The sequence below is a fragment of the Artibeus jamaicensis genome, unplaced genomic scaffold (genome assembly GCF_021234435.1).
Source record: "Artibeus jamaicensis isolate MK-2021 breed Jamaican fruit bat unplaced genomic scaffold, CSHL_Jam_final contig_452, whole genome shotgun sequence".
Classification (NCBI taxonomy): domain Eukaryota; kingdom Metazoa; phylum Chordata; class Mammalia; order Chiroptera; family Phyllostomidae; genus Artibeus; species Artibeus jamaicensis.
The window spans coordinates 17677066-17694099 of record NW_026521837.1 but is presented as its reverse complement, the minus strand read 5'-3'; the positions used below and the strand labels follow the sequence as shown (position 1 = coordinate 17694099).

The window sequence follows — 17034 nt, the reverse complement described above, 5'->3', positions numbered from 1 at the left end:
AGTTCACCAAGTCCACCATGCCCACTGCATTGTTCATTCATTTATTTAACAAATGCAAGGTCTGTCTGGAAAAAGTCCATCCATTGTTAATATAATGAGAATGGTTTCTGCAACATCAGTGTAACATGGCAGCCAAGGAGAGTGGACTGGAATGTGCATGCAAGAAAAATGATGACTTCACTGTACTAGTCAGTGGGGGCTATAGACACCACTGAGTGAGCATGTGTACTGTGTGGTCATCACACTCAAAATGACTGAGTGAGTAGAGTAGTGAGTCTGCATCAAATTTTGCTCTAAGGTTGAACATTCCTCTGTGGAAACTATTCAGATGATTCAGAAGGCTGCAGCCGTAGGCAACTGGTGATTGGCAGCTTCATCACAGCAATATGCCCGCTCACGCATCATGTCTCGTGTGGAGTGTTTTAGTGAAACATCAAATCATCCAGGTGACTCTGGATTTTCCCAAAACTAAAATCACCTTTGAAATGGAATTGATTTCACACCACTGATGAGATTCAGGAAAATACAACAGGGCAGCTGATAGCAGTTGGGAGAAATGTGTGAGGTCCCCCTGTGCCTACTCTGAAGAGGACTGAGGAGTCATTGTCTTATGTACAGTGTTTCTTGTATGTTATATCTTCTTCTATAAATGTCTCTGTTTTTTGTATTACCTGGCTGGATACTTCCTGGACAGCCCTTGTCATATATGGTACCCAGGTACCATCCTAGGCACTAGGAATATAACAGTGAACAAAGGAGAAAGAAAATCTCTGCCTTTCTTGCCAGTACATTTAGTTCAGTGTCCCTCATTTACACACTTGCTTCACGAGAGGATCGATTATGTCTAAGTTGTTCTGTTACATTTTTTAGAGTCTTACCCAATGGGATATTGTAGGAATGTTTCAGGCATTTAATATTTATTGAATTGGAGCACAAATGAATGACTTCTTTTACTATTTAATTTATAATAGTTGTATAGGTGTAGAAGAATGTTCTTTCTGGACCCTTTTATCTTTTCCCACTGTCATCTTCATAACACTAGACCTCATTGTCTTATGACTGTATTATTGCAGTGGATCTGTAATTGAAAGCAACCTTGCTTTCAACTTTTCTACGTCATGGGATTCCCCATAAAGCCGTCAGACTCATCATCTCTCATTGCCGGAATTGTTCTCCTTCTTCATAAAACATCTCATACTGAAGCCCAAGTCCCCTTATAATCTAGTGTCGCCTTTCTACTATGATATGTCTCCTGCTCTTTCACATATACCTTTCAACTGGTCCTTTTATTTGTTCATTTAGTTTTTGCAGTCCACTTATTCTGGTTCATTGCCACCTTTCTATATAAAGATCCCTTTCTCTTATTTTCAGTTTCCTGCAAATTTTATCAACACTGCAAGTCCTTTCCCTTTAGCTGAGTCTTCCTTAACGATGTTAGCCAACCTTTATTTTCATAATTACTAATTTCCTGTGAGACTCTCCATCAGTAGGACTCCTGAAGAAGTTTTAAGCAGCAGGATCTATCTTGCCCCCAATCCTAATCCCCCAACACACACATACACAGAGAGAGAGAAAGAAAGAAGCCTCATGTGGTCCTCCAAGGTAATAAATGAATGAATGAATGAATGTAGTCATTCATTGTAATATGATGCTAATTCTTCTCTTGTACCCTGGAGCTCTGCAGAACACATTTGAAGCCAATGTGTGAGCTGAATCACACTGGGCTTTGCCCAGTCTTAGTATTGGCAAGGGCAGGTCAAAGGTGGTCAGGGTGACTTAGCACTGCTGAGAGGAAAATTACTTATTTATGAAACAGAAGGAAAGGATGATAGTAGTCCCATATTTTTGGCCTCTTACCACTTCCCAGGAAACATCTGTAGGAAACAGAGAATAGAGTTAGGTTTTATTGTTTTCTCTAGTTCTGAGACATTTGAAATGTTAAGGGACCTCTAGGCTAGCCCCCCCAAAACCTTTTTAGTCATCCACATTTCCCACATCCAGAGGCAAGAGTGAGTCCATGGTCAAAGGTCAGTGTATTACTGATGAAAGGTCAAATTAGGAGCAGTTAAGCAGTCGGAAGCCCTATCTAGTCCTTATTTATATGTATTATATCCCATGTATACCTTAAGATTCTTAATGGGATTAGTATTTATATTCCTTTACTATAAAATTACATATTATTCTTTAATTATTTTATAATGATGTAATCTTGTCTTTCTACCATTTTTCAAGAATTAACTTTTTTAAAATTCTAGAACAACCATCGTATAGGAGGTACTTAATAAATACCTGCTAATTAGGACTGAATAAAATATCTTAGTTTATGAAGTTGTCTGTTTTATAGGATTAGTCGCAATTTTTCCTCTCTAACATGTGAACTCTCCGTATAAGGTATCAAATCATCATAATATAGTTCAGGTGTCCTTTAGAAAGATGTAGTTCAATTTGTGATTAATAACAGATCTCACATTTTAAATGTATTAAGAACATCAAAATTTTTAATTTAAAATACATTAAAAAGGAATTATAGAAGGTGGGAAAAGTTCTGGAAATTTAATGAAGTAGATCTATAAGGAAATGTAACTTGAACTTATGTGATTTTATAAAACAAACTTCCCTAGTAAAAATCAATTTAATAACTCACCACAGTATGAACATGCTTTTTAAATTTTTTCATATTTTGTCAAGGCAAAGGAAAAGAGTTGATTGACAACCCTAATTGGTCTCTTTAGCAATTCATATTTATAAAACAAACATTCATCATTTTTAATTGATGAAAATTAACCCAAATTTGAAGTTATGATTACTAATGAATCACAAGTTATGATGATTAGCAGCTATATTCTGTTTTCTAAACACCTGCGTTAATTTCCCATGATCACTCAGTTTATATGTCATATGTAACATGTTAGGAAAACATGATCTTTGTCTAATTTAGTTAGATATTTGTCAAATGCTGAAGAAGCAAAAACATATGACATTATCATGCACATTTGGAGGCAAGAACCTATGTAAATGGACAAAATATACAAAGACGTTATGGATGCTATGATTCAAATCAGTTTAGGTAACTGTGACTCCTAGTCTTATTCTTAGAAATAAATAAAGTTGATGGTTTCTGTCACTATGAAAATCATTTATCTCCATAAGAGAAGTCTTTGATTAAATGAATATCTGAAATGGAAATTTGAGATAACTTATTACAAGTCTTCAAAGTTTTGGATTGATACTCCTTTTGAATAAATAAAACAATCTCATACCTTAATGTAATTTGAAATTTCAAAATAAAAACATTACTAAAAGTAAATGTAAAGTATTTATAATTTGACATATATTTTTAGAAAATTATATACTCTCCTGCTTCTGTTAAGAAATTTGGCAGATAGTAAACAAGCAATAAAATGAACTGTCCATAGAAAATATTTATGGGAGACGTAAGCCTTAAACCCATTTTCTTGACTGGTACTCGGAAGTTTCAGAATGGAGAGGATAACACTCTCATGACAGGAAGCCAATAAGTTTTTACTATTTTGTGTATGTATGTCCTCTTGAGTATTCTGTAAAATTCTTGAGATCAAGTTTCATGCCTTCCACTTCTTTATTGTCCCAATATAATTGAACACAAGTAAAAAGTTGTATCTTTGATATTACTTATTCATCCTTGTAATACAGCACATCTAGTAAATGTTTTATTGATTTTTTAGAATATATAAATGAATAAATAATTCTGAATATCTGCTTAATGAAAGACAGATAAGGAAATGATAGATGAGGGGAAACTAGGCAGAATGTAAAGATAACCTTGCTGCCTTCTTAGTATCCAGAAGATACTTTTTCTTAACTGAGTTTTAAATGAATATGTTCTAACATGTCTGAGTTGTTCATATATTTTTTAATAGTTGTTCAGTTAGGAATTAGCACATCCATTCCACATATACCTCATACAGCAAATAAGCTTATATATTTTTACTGAGGAAATAATAGCGTTTAATTCATTTAATCTCTCTTTTTATTACATCATTTAAGTATTATTTCATAGAAAGAGTATTTATTAGCTTTCTTCCCCTTACTATTAGGTACAAATATAGCTGAATACTTGAAAGTCAGTGATAGGCAGAAACCCTTCCTAATATCCCTACTGCCTATCATTGCCACCAAATTAATGATGGATGTGTGGACTCTAGAATTAAATATCATTAACTTATTTTCCTTGAGTTTAAAAAAGTATTAAAAATAACATAATATTTTCAATTGTTAAAATTGGAGGAGTATCATGACAAGAATAAGAGATGATTCACTTTTTTCCTACTTAGACGATTTTTCTTAACTGAGTTTTGCAGAAATCTAGTCAGAGCCAGCTCTTTAAAAACCCATTCGCTGCTCGCTTCAGCGGCACCTGCACTACAGTTGGAACGGTACACAGAGGGTTAGCATGGCCCCCGTGCAAGGATGACACGCAAATTTGTGAAGTGTTCCATTTTTTTTAAGAAAAAAATCCATGTGGTGAAACGCCTTGTATTTCTTCTATTTACTCTGTCACTTTCAGCTTTAAAACATTGCTCTGTACCTTTACACGGCCGTGGAACATGTTCCTCTTATAAAGGAACACTACAAGGATAGCTGTAATAAAATAACAATAAAAGTGATTTATTTAAAAAAGAAGAAAATGAGACTACCCGGAAATTTGGCATGGTGTTGTTACCCACCGAAAGACTAGTAATGTCGCTAAAGTCATTCGGAGATATTTCCAGTCTTAAAATATGACACTCGTGGAGCATGAGACCTAGTTTATTTGATTTTAGCCTTAACAGCTTTCAACATAAGATAGCATTTGAATAAAAAGTGGAAAAAACACAGCAACCTTTTGTGTGTTTTATTTAGGACGACACTGATTACAGGAACTTAGGTCATCTGTCTAAATCTGGCAAAACATTTTAGGATGTTTCTTGGGGAGACGACCTCTGGAACAGCTGCCGCATCAACCATTTCACACTGGGCCTGTATGTTCTGCATTCCATAAGCATGTTAAGCTTTTTCTCTCCCTTATATTAATTCATTTAGTTAACAAAAGCTCACCAAAACAGGTTTATTTTGAAGCCCTTGTAGATGAGGCATCTGCAGTCGCCTACAAAGATGAAGTATCTTGTCCTAGTTACGCAAGTGGCAAGATAGCCACAGTCGAAAGGAATGTAGTAAAAAAAAAGAGTGGAGTGTGCCCACAGAAAGGAAGAGACTGGGAAATGCAAATTGGAGTAGTCCGTGGATTCCATGGATAATAAAGCTGATTCAGGGAGAATGAATAAAATAATGATCAATTAAGAGGCCAGAGCTTATTAAGTTCAATCAAAAGGAATACACATACAAACCCCCAAACTAATGTGAAACTGTGAGGTCTCGGTAGAGGGTCTGTGTTCTGAACCAGCACACTGTGCTGCCTCTCCCCAGGGAGGAAATAACACATCCCGAAAAAAGCAAAAAGCCAGACGGAAAGAATACTGTGGCCACAACTACCAAACATTTTTTTAATCCCAAAATATAGGTTTGAAGGCCCATGACAGAAACCATAAGGCACAGCTCTGTAACCCCCATATATGGTTACAGTAGAGTCCATCTTTCAGGGCCGTGAAGGAAGTTGATGGGCACCTGAAACCTAGAATCAGTATTTCAAAAGGTAAATATATTTCAAAAGGTAAAGAGGACAATTCATTCATTTATAAATAACAATATATAAGTACACAATTTTTCTAATTTATTTACATTTGGCTGAAATTAAATCAACTCATTGTTTATCCAGTACTCTCAATAGACTGGTGAAGACAATCAAGAGTTTAGTGAACTACACAGTGTAAATGAAGCCACATGTCAAATAACCAATAGTTTCCAGGACTGACCAAACTTGGACACATGAACAGAGTGATGACCAAATTTAATTAAATACCACTGTATTATACATGCACATACTTACTCTTTATTAATATCACAGCCAAAATAATGACTTAAATAATTCCATGATGTTATGAGTTCTTACTAGATAGATGCTTTCTTAAAGTCTGGATTGTTGCTGAAATGGAAAAATAGTGATAACGGATGGAAAAACATGCACTCTAATTCAATAATTAAGTTCTTCCACTAAGCAAAATCTTGTAAAGCATTCAAGCCATGAAGGGAAAAAAATCTTCAAAAAATAATTTCAATGACAAGAACACTCATCTTTAGGATAAATAAAAGTTAAAGTTTCAGTAACGTATTTTTCTATTGACTGGAATACACTGTGGATATACCACCGTGCTGTAAATGCTTGATCCTATAAAATAGTTTGAAAACACAGAGTAATCTAGTTTCTTTCCATCTGATTAGAAATAAACTGAGATTTAGGGGATTCGTGGTTGCTGTGATTATTGTCCTTTCTAACACGGTCTGTTCTTGTTCTTTCAGTTGTCCCGTTACATTTCTTGTTGACACGTGCCAACACAGTCTGTCTTGGAAAACAGCATTATAAATATCAATAAATGCTTGAAATCATGGCTGTTAATCTGCATTGATGCTGTTATTGTTTTGTGTTTAATTCCATAGCTTTTTTTCTATTAAAATCCTCGAAATTTGTGTTTAGCAAATTTTTACTTGATTTAAAGACTTTTTGTTATTGTTTGTTACTGTCAAACTACAGTTCCCTGGTTAAGAATTTATTTTACATTTTATTTTACAAAGTATTTAGCACATTTAACATTTGAAAAATAATATTCACTATGGGAATAATATGAATTATTTTAAAGTGTACCTCTTCAGTGAATTACACCCCTGTTTTTTCTGGGTTAGTTTACTTTATAGTTGATGAAGATTTCTAGAGATAAGTGAAAGCTATAACAAACTCACTTTTATCTCAATAATTGCCTGATTGCAGATGTTTACACATTCTGCTAATAACCTACATATATTTGTTCTGGCTGGTTTGTGCTTGAATTTATCACCCACTAAAGGTTACATAATCCTGGATTATCACCAGCAGGAAACAGATATGTACTTGTGATACCCACTGTGTTTAACCTCTAACAAAACCTCTAAATGCAAAATCTTTCTCTGTGAAATTGCAGATTTTGAAAAACAAAAAGTTGTGGCAGATAGAGGATTCAAAAACCGAGTGTATAAATTGGACAGGTAATCCCCTCTTGGTGAGAATTAGACATAATGACGGTTCCTTAACATTAGGAATTTTATTGTCTCGGGAAAATGCGGCTCTTGTGGAAAAATAATCGGGTTGAAGTAAATGAAGCTGAAAGTAAAGTGGAACTCTAATGGCGAAAATCGCTTGGTGATTCAGTAACGTTTTTTCTAAAAGAAAAATTACAACCTGTTAGATTAATATGAGCTGGAAAAACTTGTAGGAGTTATTCTTTTTCATGCAAGTCTTCCAAGATAATAAAAGCCAGTATTTTGGAGGAACTAAAAGTTCTTTATAGAAAAATAAATAGGCAAGAATTAAAAGCACTTGACTTCTAAATCATAATATTGGTACAATTTTGAAATGTTGGTCCATTAAAAATCTGTTTTTCACTTGCACTTTATTGTTTGTTTGTTTTTAACAACCACTCCTCTGTCCTCAGGCATGCTAACTTACAAGCTTTCCTTAACCTGGAATTCTATGACAAAATTTTTGCTTAGGAAGAAACTGATGCAATTAGGTTTTTTGTTGTATTTCCTTTTTTATAGGCAAGTAAACAGGACCAACGTTTAAGTCCAAGCATTCATTAAAATCTATTTTAAGTAGTTTTATATGAAAGTACATATTTTATATTACATTTTAAAACATGTTTTCTACAGATGACAGTTTTATCAGAGGGCTTTAAAAAGCCATCAGTTGTATAGCAGTTATACTGAGATTTCATCCTAGTAAGTACGATGACTGTCTAGAGTTTATAATTCTAATGTAGTAACTTAACTTTCAGTGTGAACTTAGAAACAACAGAATTCTCTTAAAAACAATTGTTACAACGTAGATGCACTTATTTGCAGCTTCACTAAAGTAATTTGGACATGCATACCTAATTACTGCTATGATACATGCACGCTGGCTGTCTGGAACACTGACCCCTTCCCAGTGGAGAGTCAGCGGAATTTCTCGAGTGAGGAAACGTAAGGCAAAGGCTTGGTCCCGGCTGTGGTTATCTCTCCAGCTTCCTCCTTCCACTCCCTGAGATTATCTTTTGAAGGGTCTGTTTGTCCTAAACATGCTGGCCATTATCTTTGGTGCTTAGCAGTGTGCTGGTTTTAGGGACTCATAGAATTGCTCTGTGACTAATTCATTGTCCAGCCTGAAGATCACAAGGCCTTACTCAGCTCACTACAAAGAGCCCCTTGTTACTGCCCTGGCTGTTTATTGATGTTTCTCTTTGGCAGGACTTTGCTGTAATCTACAGTGAATGAAGTCTTAAACTTGCTTAATGACTCCCTAATTGCTATACTGACCACTAATCTCCAAATAATCCCTCCTTTGTGGTGGGTGGCTTTATACACATACTGGAACCCCCTTAGATGGTGATTTCAAAGCTCAATCATGAGCTCTCCGGCAATGATATTAGAAGGAAAGACTATTCCCTTCCCTAAGAAATAAAGACAGATCCTTTCTGTATGTTATTTTCAGTTTTCTACTTCAAAATTCTGTATTGCCCTTCAGAAGACATAGATCAAAAGTTGTTGATGCCACTCATGTATGACAGTCATTTCCAAAAGCATTTTATTTGATGTAGGCTAGAGTCATCAGGGAAGGGAAGCAATATTAAAAGGCAATTATTTAAAAGCAATTGTTTGCATAGGTACTACTTAGTAGCTGACTGATCAGGCACACTTTGTTTATTTCCTGATAGTACAAGGGAGAAATGTACGAATGTGTAAGCATAACAGGCTGTTGGTCACTCTGACCATTTGGTTGTCCTGAGGATGTTAGCGTAGCTGCATTCAAAACTGACACATTGACTCCATTTAGGAGGGAAAAAACTGAGAACGAGATAATGATAACAGTGCCACCTTCTCACCAAAATAGTTTCAGCTGCTCAGTGCACCTCCTTCTCACTTGTCTGGTGTAAAAACAAATGGAGGACTGCTTCTCATGGGAAAAACAGCCGTCATGCTGTGGCACGTCAGCTTGCTAATGCATAGGGATCACAGTGTTCTAGGGAGGGAGAAACACCGTTTTGTTTCATTATCTTTAATGTCCCAATTTTAATAAATGCCTTAACTGTATACATTGCTGATGGAAATATGTACAGCTCTGTTGATAATCTACTAAGTACATAACATAATATTTTTTAGAATGTGCAGTCAGATGGAAGGCTATTTTCATAGAAACTAGGAGTGCTGGTACACTTCAGTGATGGTCTTTTATTGTGATTTTATGTTGATGGTTGTAAATTTGTCCTGTGCTGTGGACAGGAAGCCGCTAGCAGGACAGAATTTGGAGAGACAGAATGGTTTCCTACAGGCACCAGTGTCAGGCTAGGCTGCATTTTATCTCCCTATTTGTTTAATCTGTTTGCAGAACAGCATCTTGTGAAAAGCTGGGCTAGACGCAAGGGAAGGAGGAGTGAAAATTAGTGAAAGAAATAGCAATAACTTAAGATATGCAGAGGGCACCATCCTATGGGAAGAAAGTAGCACTGATTTGAAGTGACTTCTGATCACAGTGAAAGAAGAACGTCTCAAAGCAGGACTGCATTTGAACAGCTAGAATACAAACCTTGTGACTGCAAAAGATACACACAACTTTAACGTAGAGAATGAAGACATTAAAGTTGTTAAAGATTTTGCCTAATTTGATCTCAGGGTGAGGCCAGTCCAGGGACCTTCAAGGGGTGCACAGAAGCAACTGTTTTCTCTCCCTCTCTCCTTCCCTTCCCCTCTAAAGGTAAATAAATAAAATTAAAAAAAAAAAAAGATTTTGCCTAATTTGTTTCAGTCATTGATTCAGATGCAGATTGCTGCCAATAAATCAAGAGAAGGCTGAGCCTTGGAAGCACAACCATGGGATAATGAGGAAAGAGTGCCAAGAGCAAAGGTGTGTCATTGGAGACCAAGGCTAAGATCATCCACACTCTCACATTCCCATTTATTCAATACTATGTAAGGATGCAGGAGTTGGACGGTGAAGAAGGCTGATAGGAAAAAATGGGTTCATCTGAAATATGATGTTGGAGGAGAGCGCTCAGGATACCCTGGACAACCAGCAAGAAAAACAAACCAGCCCTAGAGCAAATTGAGTCCGAAATAGCACTGGAGGTAAAAGTGGCAAAACTGAAGCTATCTCCATTCAGAACATCATGAAAAGGCAAGATTCTCTGGAAAAGACAGTAATGTTACCAAAATATTAATAGAAGGGAGCAGGAGAAGAGGAAGACCAAATATGAGATGGATTGACTCCATTCAAGAAGCCATAGGCGCTGAGCAGGGCTGTTGAGGACAGGGCATCACTCCTTCATAGAGTAGCAGGAGCCAGAGTCCATTCAACATCGTGTAACAGCAGTGGGGACCACTTCTATTACCTACCTGTGGTTCTGTGCTTGGGGTGCTTTTAGAACAACATAGTTCTATCAGTGCTGACCCCCAGTGGAGAACCCCCCCACCAGCAGTGTTCCATTGGAAAGGAAAAGCAAATAATGGGAAGCTAGGGGAGTGCGGGAAGCAGGGATGTATGTCTGTGAAGGATGAGCTTGCCTTGCTCTGAAGGTGTAAAATAACTTTGTCAAAGCCTGGATGTTCTAGAAGTGCTGTTAAAACCAAGTGGCAATGAGGACAAAAGGCCTAGTCTCATGGGGAATTGGATGCTGTAAACAACCAAGCGGATGGCTTGCCTCATTAGGCAGCATTTGTTGTACTGTACTTCTCTGTGGGTACCAGAGGATGGAGGGTGGGGGCCATGGCATCACAGAGAGGTAGCCATTTATCAAGTTCTTATTATCGGGTTAGCCAAAAAATTTATTTGTTTTTTTCCTATAAAATAAAAGACACATTTTTCATTTTCACAAATAACTTTATTGATTTGGACATTTCAAGTATGTTTGTTATCTCCCACATGGTAAAATGTTGATTGTTCACAATTAATGTCTCAATCTGATCTCTGCCAACTTCAACTGGTCTACCCGACTGTGGAGGTTGTCCAGTGAGAAATCTCCAGCACGAAACTTCTCAGATCACTTTTGACACATTTGATCAGTCACAGTACCTTCTCCATACACTACACCAATCTTTTTTTGGGTTTCAGTGACATTTTTACCTTTCATGAAATAATAAAGCATTACATGACAAAAATGTTGCCTGTTTCTTCCATCTTCGATATTAAAATGGCTACACAAAAATTCACCAGTTTTATTATTTTTTTTAAATGCACACTGATACAACATCTGTCACAATGCGATCTAACAAAATTGTTTTGAATGAAGTTAAAAACAACTAAGCACGACTAAAGCCAGCTAATGGGGAAAAAAACAAATGGACTTTTTAAAAAATTTTTTATTTAGTTATTTTTCAAGTACATTTTTTGTGTGTATTTCTCCCATCCCAGCCCCTCCCCGCCCTGTGCTCCCCACCTCCCTCCCATTTTCTCCCCTCCTAGTCCTCATCCTTGTGTCTTTCATACTTGTTCCTCAAAATCCCTCCCCTTTTCCCCCTTAAATTCCCTTCCCTCTCCCCTCTGGTCACTCTCCCCCTGTTCTCTATTTCAGTGTCTTTGTTTTTATTCTGCTTGCTTGTTTGTTTTGTTGTTTAGCTTCCTGTTAAAGGTGAGATATAATGGTATTTGTCTATCACCGCCTGGCCTATTTCACTCAGCATAATGCTTTCCAGTTCCATCCATGTTGTTGCAAAGGGTAGTAGCTCCTTCTTTTTCTCTGCTGCATAGAATTCCATTGTGTATATGTACCACAATTTTTTGATCTATTCATTTACTGGTGGGCACCTAGGTTGCTTCCAGCTTTTGGCTATTGTAAATTGTGCTGCTATGAACATTGTGGTGCATAGGTTCAACAACTGGACTTTTTGGCCAACTGATAGGCTCCAGGAACTCTTCCAAGCCTATTACAATATTAACACATTTAATTTTCAGTAGCTCCTTTAGGTAAGGTTCTAGTCACTGGTATATTCATTTTGTGAACCTCTTAGTGTTCAAGAAACAGCCACATCATAGTCATTATTTAATCACAAAGCTTTAAAAATATTAAATACCTATACATATATAAAACATAAAATATCAAAAATATTATAACATGGTGTTTGACAGCAAAAGCTTTGAATTAGGCAAATCTGAATTTAAACCCTGGATCGTCTCTGTTTCACACTGACCTTGCCTACCCTCTCTTAGCCACACTGTTTTCTTCTCCGTATAATGGAGATAATATTTTTTAGGGCTTTCAAAGTAGTTAAGTTAAATAATAAGTACTAAATAAGTGGGTTTTGAAGGGACGACAGCTGAGAATTTTGGTTTGAAAGAGAAGTGAGAGGTGAAGGTAACAAATAAAAATTCCTAGTGATTTATTTTTCTATTCTGTTTTACAGGATTTTTTCCATTCATGATTTACTATTTTTTTGTTTTTAAGATCTAATATTAAAGTTCATTTTATAAAAAGTGCTTCTTTATAATTTTTCAAAGATTTTATTTATTTAGTTTAAGAGAGAGGAAAATAAAGGAAAAAAGAGAGGAACAGAAACATCAGTGGGTGGTTGCCTCTGCGCGCACCCCCTACTGGGGACCTGGTCTGCAACCCAGGCATGTGCTCCAACTGGGAATCAAACTGGCGACCCTTTGGTTTGCAGGCACGCACTCAGTTCACTGAGCCACTCCAGCCAGGGCTATAATTTAAATTTAATTGAATTCTTTTCTTTCTCAGTGGTACATAGTACAGTGATGGCAAAAGGAGGTGTATAGTTGTATGTGAATCAGAGTTTATTCTTATATTATTATGTATTATATGTAGTGTTCTCCATACAGACAACTGCAAACCTACTTTTGCCCACCCTTGTATAATGATGTACTTTATAATTGATGACATTTTAGATTCAATTAGCTACTGTTTGTATGATACTTATCAACAGTTCTTATTTCTTCAAGAGGCAATAACATGTAGTAGTTCTACATTCAGGCTTTCTTTGCATATAGATTATGTCAAATTTCTGAACCATTCTTTGCCTCATCTCTTACCTACAAAAGGAAATATCTATTGTGCAACATTGTTAGTATTGTTAGTAAATGTGTATAAATTTCTTAGCACAGTGTCTGAAGCAGAATGGTTAAGCGTAATAATAAAGGCCATTATTGTTATTATCTTTATTTTTCCAGTTACTCTGTGAATTAATAGACCTGGCTGCTAGAGCCTGGTCTGCCACTAAATAACTTAGGAATCTCTGTCTTATCTTCCTGCTTTGGGAGATAATGTTTTGGTTAAGATGACCTCTGAATTTCTTATGGCTCTACAATCTTGTAATTTTATTCTCTTATGCAAGTCTTAAAATAATGGGACCATAAAATTAATTTCTGTGTTTCTTTCAGTTTGTGGGGACATCCATGGACAATTCTTTGACTTGATGAAGCTCTTTGAAGTGGGGGGATCTCCTGCCAACACTCGCTACCTCTTCTTAGGGGACTATGTTGACAGAGGATACTTCAGTATCGAAGTAAGTCCACATCACCTCTTTTTAGCTGCTCAGTAATGGATCAGCAGTACCTTAGTGAAATAGAAGTGGTAAATATCATTGCCTTAAGGAAATCCCTAGTTGTAGCAATGAACTTGAAAACACTTAATTTATGGGATAGTACGTATCCTATTTTCAGTTGATTCACATACACTATTTTAATATGTAGAGATGCCAAGGAAATGGCTGAAAGTAGTATTTTGGCTGTTGTACCTTTTATATATTTGCAACTTTGCAAAAATCACATCGTATTCACATTACAAAATTCTGTTCCCTGTTGAGAAAACTAATTAAAGTTGCTCAAATATGCAGGAATGTGCTTGCATGGTTATGCCTATAATTATGAGAAAATAAGCAATTTTTGGCAATTGATAGTCAAGTGCAAGTGTTTCTCTGTGTCTGCGTTTGTGTGTGTAAATATGTGTGAGGACACTTACAAGTGCTGTGTTTTGTCTTTTGGCACCTGTCATCTAACTGGAGTAATTTATTAAGCTCATTAATTGAAACAAAGCAGGTAACCTTTCAGTAGAGGTTCCACCTCAGCCTCCCATCTGCTGAAGGTAGGTAGAAACTACATTCAAAATAAAGGCAAGCATCTTATTTGAGTCAGATGTTTGTTCTTCCTGGTGTTTAACGTGGTGTCATACATTGAAAGTGTTCATTAAAATGTATTAAAAGAAATGTTTGAACCAGAAATAAGTTTTAAAGAAACAGTTTATGCTGTAGTAGCTGATAATAAGTATTCTCAGAAAAAAAGCATTAAAAAGAAAAACAATTTCCCTTACTGAAAGATAGAATTCAAATGCACATAAGCCTCACACCAGTGTCAGGTATTTATAACAGTCATAAAAGACAGGGTCTGGATTTTTGCATTTTCATTGTAATTATTTACTAAAGGAACAGCTTAATATTAAAATTATATAATTCATAACCAGTTTTTGTTTTTGAAAACATACTATATTTTTGGTTACTCAATTTACTTCATCTCATTGACTACATATATATATATTTCCCCCAATAGATTAATCATTTCTTCATTGAAGGACCGCATATTTATTCACGGCGATGAGGGATGGAGGGGTAGTGTTGGTATGTAAATCCAAAAGGAGGAAGAACATTTTTGGAATGTCATCCATTTGGTAAACACATGTTATCAAGCACATACAGTGTATGTGCAGTATGAGGGGGACTGTAGAGAATTTGAAGAAATGCATATCCTTACTCTCTAGAAAACTAAATCTATGTAGGAAAACATAACTATAAAAACCTCTATAGAATCAAAAGCCCAGAACAGGTAGTCATCTGGGATTCGATTATTGTTTAACCTGATTATTAAAAATTTGTAATAAAAGAGGAACAGATTATAATTGCCATTGGAATGTAGAAAAGCAGGAGACTGTTGAGAGTTTACCCATGGCTGGAGACGACTAAGTCAAAGAACAGGTTAAGATTTAGCCAGGAGGGAAATCAAAGTGAGAAACGTAGAGGAAAACTGTAAACTTCATAAATCTCATTCCTAGGCTAACCTGACCAATTTGGCAGGGAAGTGTGATTGAGCACACATTTTTAAGACATTCATGTTGCATTAGGCCTAGTATTTGCCAGGAATGAGAAAAAAAAGAAGCCTACAAAATGATGGTTTGAGCAAGATAGAAGTTTATTTCTCCCTCCAGTTAACACCAGCAGCCTGGCCGGTGTGGCAGGCAGTGCTAGGGCCTAGACCCTGTCTGCCCCCTTGCTGTGAAGTGTGTAGTCTCGTTCCAGAGGCTGCCTCATGACCCAAGACTGCTACCCCAGCTCCAGCCACCATGTCCCCACATTACATTCAAGTAGAAGGAAAAGGGGAAAGAGAAGGCCATATCCTCTCATTAAAGGATGTTCCCCAGAAGTGACACATGGCCAGATTTGCTGATAATGACCAAAGGTGGTTTCACTGTGTAGCCAGACTTGAGAAAGAGTGCAGAGGCAGGAAAGAGCAATGCGAGATAACCATTTCTGCTGCTTCCCTTAAGTAGGGTTGTGTGGCTATTTCCAAAATTATTTTAGTAACTCTAAAACTCATTTATTTAACATGAATATACTCTTTTGAAAGATCCTAAGGAGGCAGGAATGAAGTAGGCATTCATTCTTCTTTCCTTGAAGCTCATTTTCTAAGCAAGGGATACCCAAGACTGTCCTGTTGGGAGTGATTATTTTTATTAGCCAAATGATGGAATGTGATGGTGGAAATGTTTTTAATATCATAATATTTATGATTTGAACAACTTAATTTGTTATCTTTTTACCTAATCAAAGACAACAACACTATTCCTTATTTATTTAGTAATAAAGATAAAGTACTAACTGGACTAGATGGACTTCATTACCTGGTCAAGTCCAGTTGTGGATAATATTTCTTAATCTTACTGGTCTTCACTTACCTTTTATTTTTTTACTTGAAGAGTTCAGGCTTCTGATCTCTGAACCCAAATCACTTGAAATATCCTAAACTCCCCCTAATTAGAGCTTTTTTAGAACTCTGTTTCTTTAAAGTACTTCAGAAGCAGAAATAACTAACTTGTTTCTCAGCAGATATTTTTAGCATACAATTAATGTACATATTTAAACTATGAAGATTGTGATTATTTTGTGTAGTATGCATCTTTTAAATTCAAGCAAAGGATGAAAGAATGAAACCCAAAGTTGGCGACATCAAATGTAGGCATCATAGAACATTTAAAAGTTCTGAGATGCTCATATCAGAGTTCCCATCATCAAAATGATCTCTTTAATTAAACTCCAAAAGTCTGATAGTACAGCCCCAGGGGCTCGCCACATGCATACAAAAATGACAGAAATGCCATGTGTAAAAAATGATTTATTTTGACCTTTGAGGGACTTTGGGATTTCTCAGTGATATTGTCATTTTTAAAACAGAATGGACATTGTAAAACAAAATACACTTACTGAGAATACTTTGGGTGTTTTTATTGTGGATTAAGCAAGCTGACCTTGTTTGCATGCTGTAAATGCTATTATTTGCAAGGTACAAATGATTTCGTTTTTCCCTTATAGCTCTACAAAAAACATGTGAATGTTTCCCTTGCATGTGTGCAGAAACCTAGGCCAAGCAGAATCACTCATGTAGTAAGAGGCAGTGCTGGGATTCAAAATCTGTGTCCTTTCTACTGCACCCCATCTCCTGGCCGAGTCTTCACTGAAAGAACCACAAAAAAAATGGGCACATCAGGAACACACCCTCACATTCGCTCACACATGTGCACACGTGTACATAGCCCTCTTCCCACAGATACAGTCTGAAGGTCACAGCATTCAATATAAAATACTTTCTTTGGGCACAGTGCTGTTGGTTTAAGAAAA

At 36.3% G+C, this 17034-nt stretch overlaps 1 protein-coding gene and 1 non-coding gene across 3 annotated transcripts in view; both read left to right on the top strand.

Moving 5' to 3' along the window:
• Positions 1 to 17034, top strand: part of PPP3CA (protein phosphatase 3 catalytic subunit alpha) — a 309226-nt gene that overhangs the window by 214988 nt on the left and 77204 nt on the right. For both annotated transcript variants that reach the window (XM_037151912.2, XM_037151913.2), the window contains exon 3: positions 13532 to 13656. In XM_037151912.2, coding sequence (XP_037007807.1) covers positions 13532 to 13656 — 125 coding nt within the window. The remainder of the gene's footprint in view (positions 1 to 13531; positions 13657 to 17034) is intronic.
• Positions 4380 to 4484, top strand: LOC119054099 (U6 spliceosomal RNA). Its single transcript, XR_008391844.1, has one exon. It is a non-coding gene; the product is annotated as a U6 spliceosomal RNA (small nuclear RNA).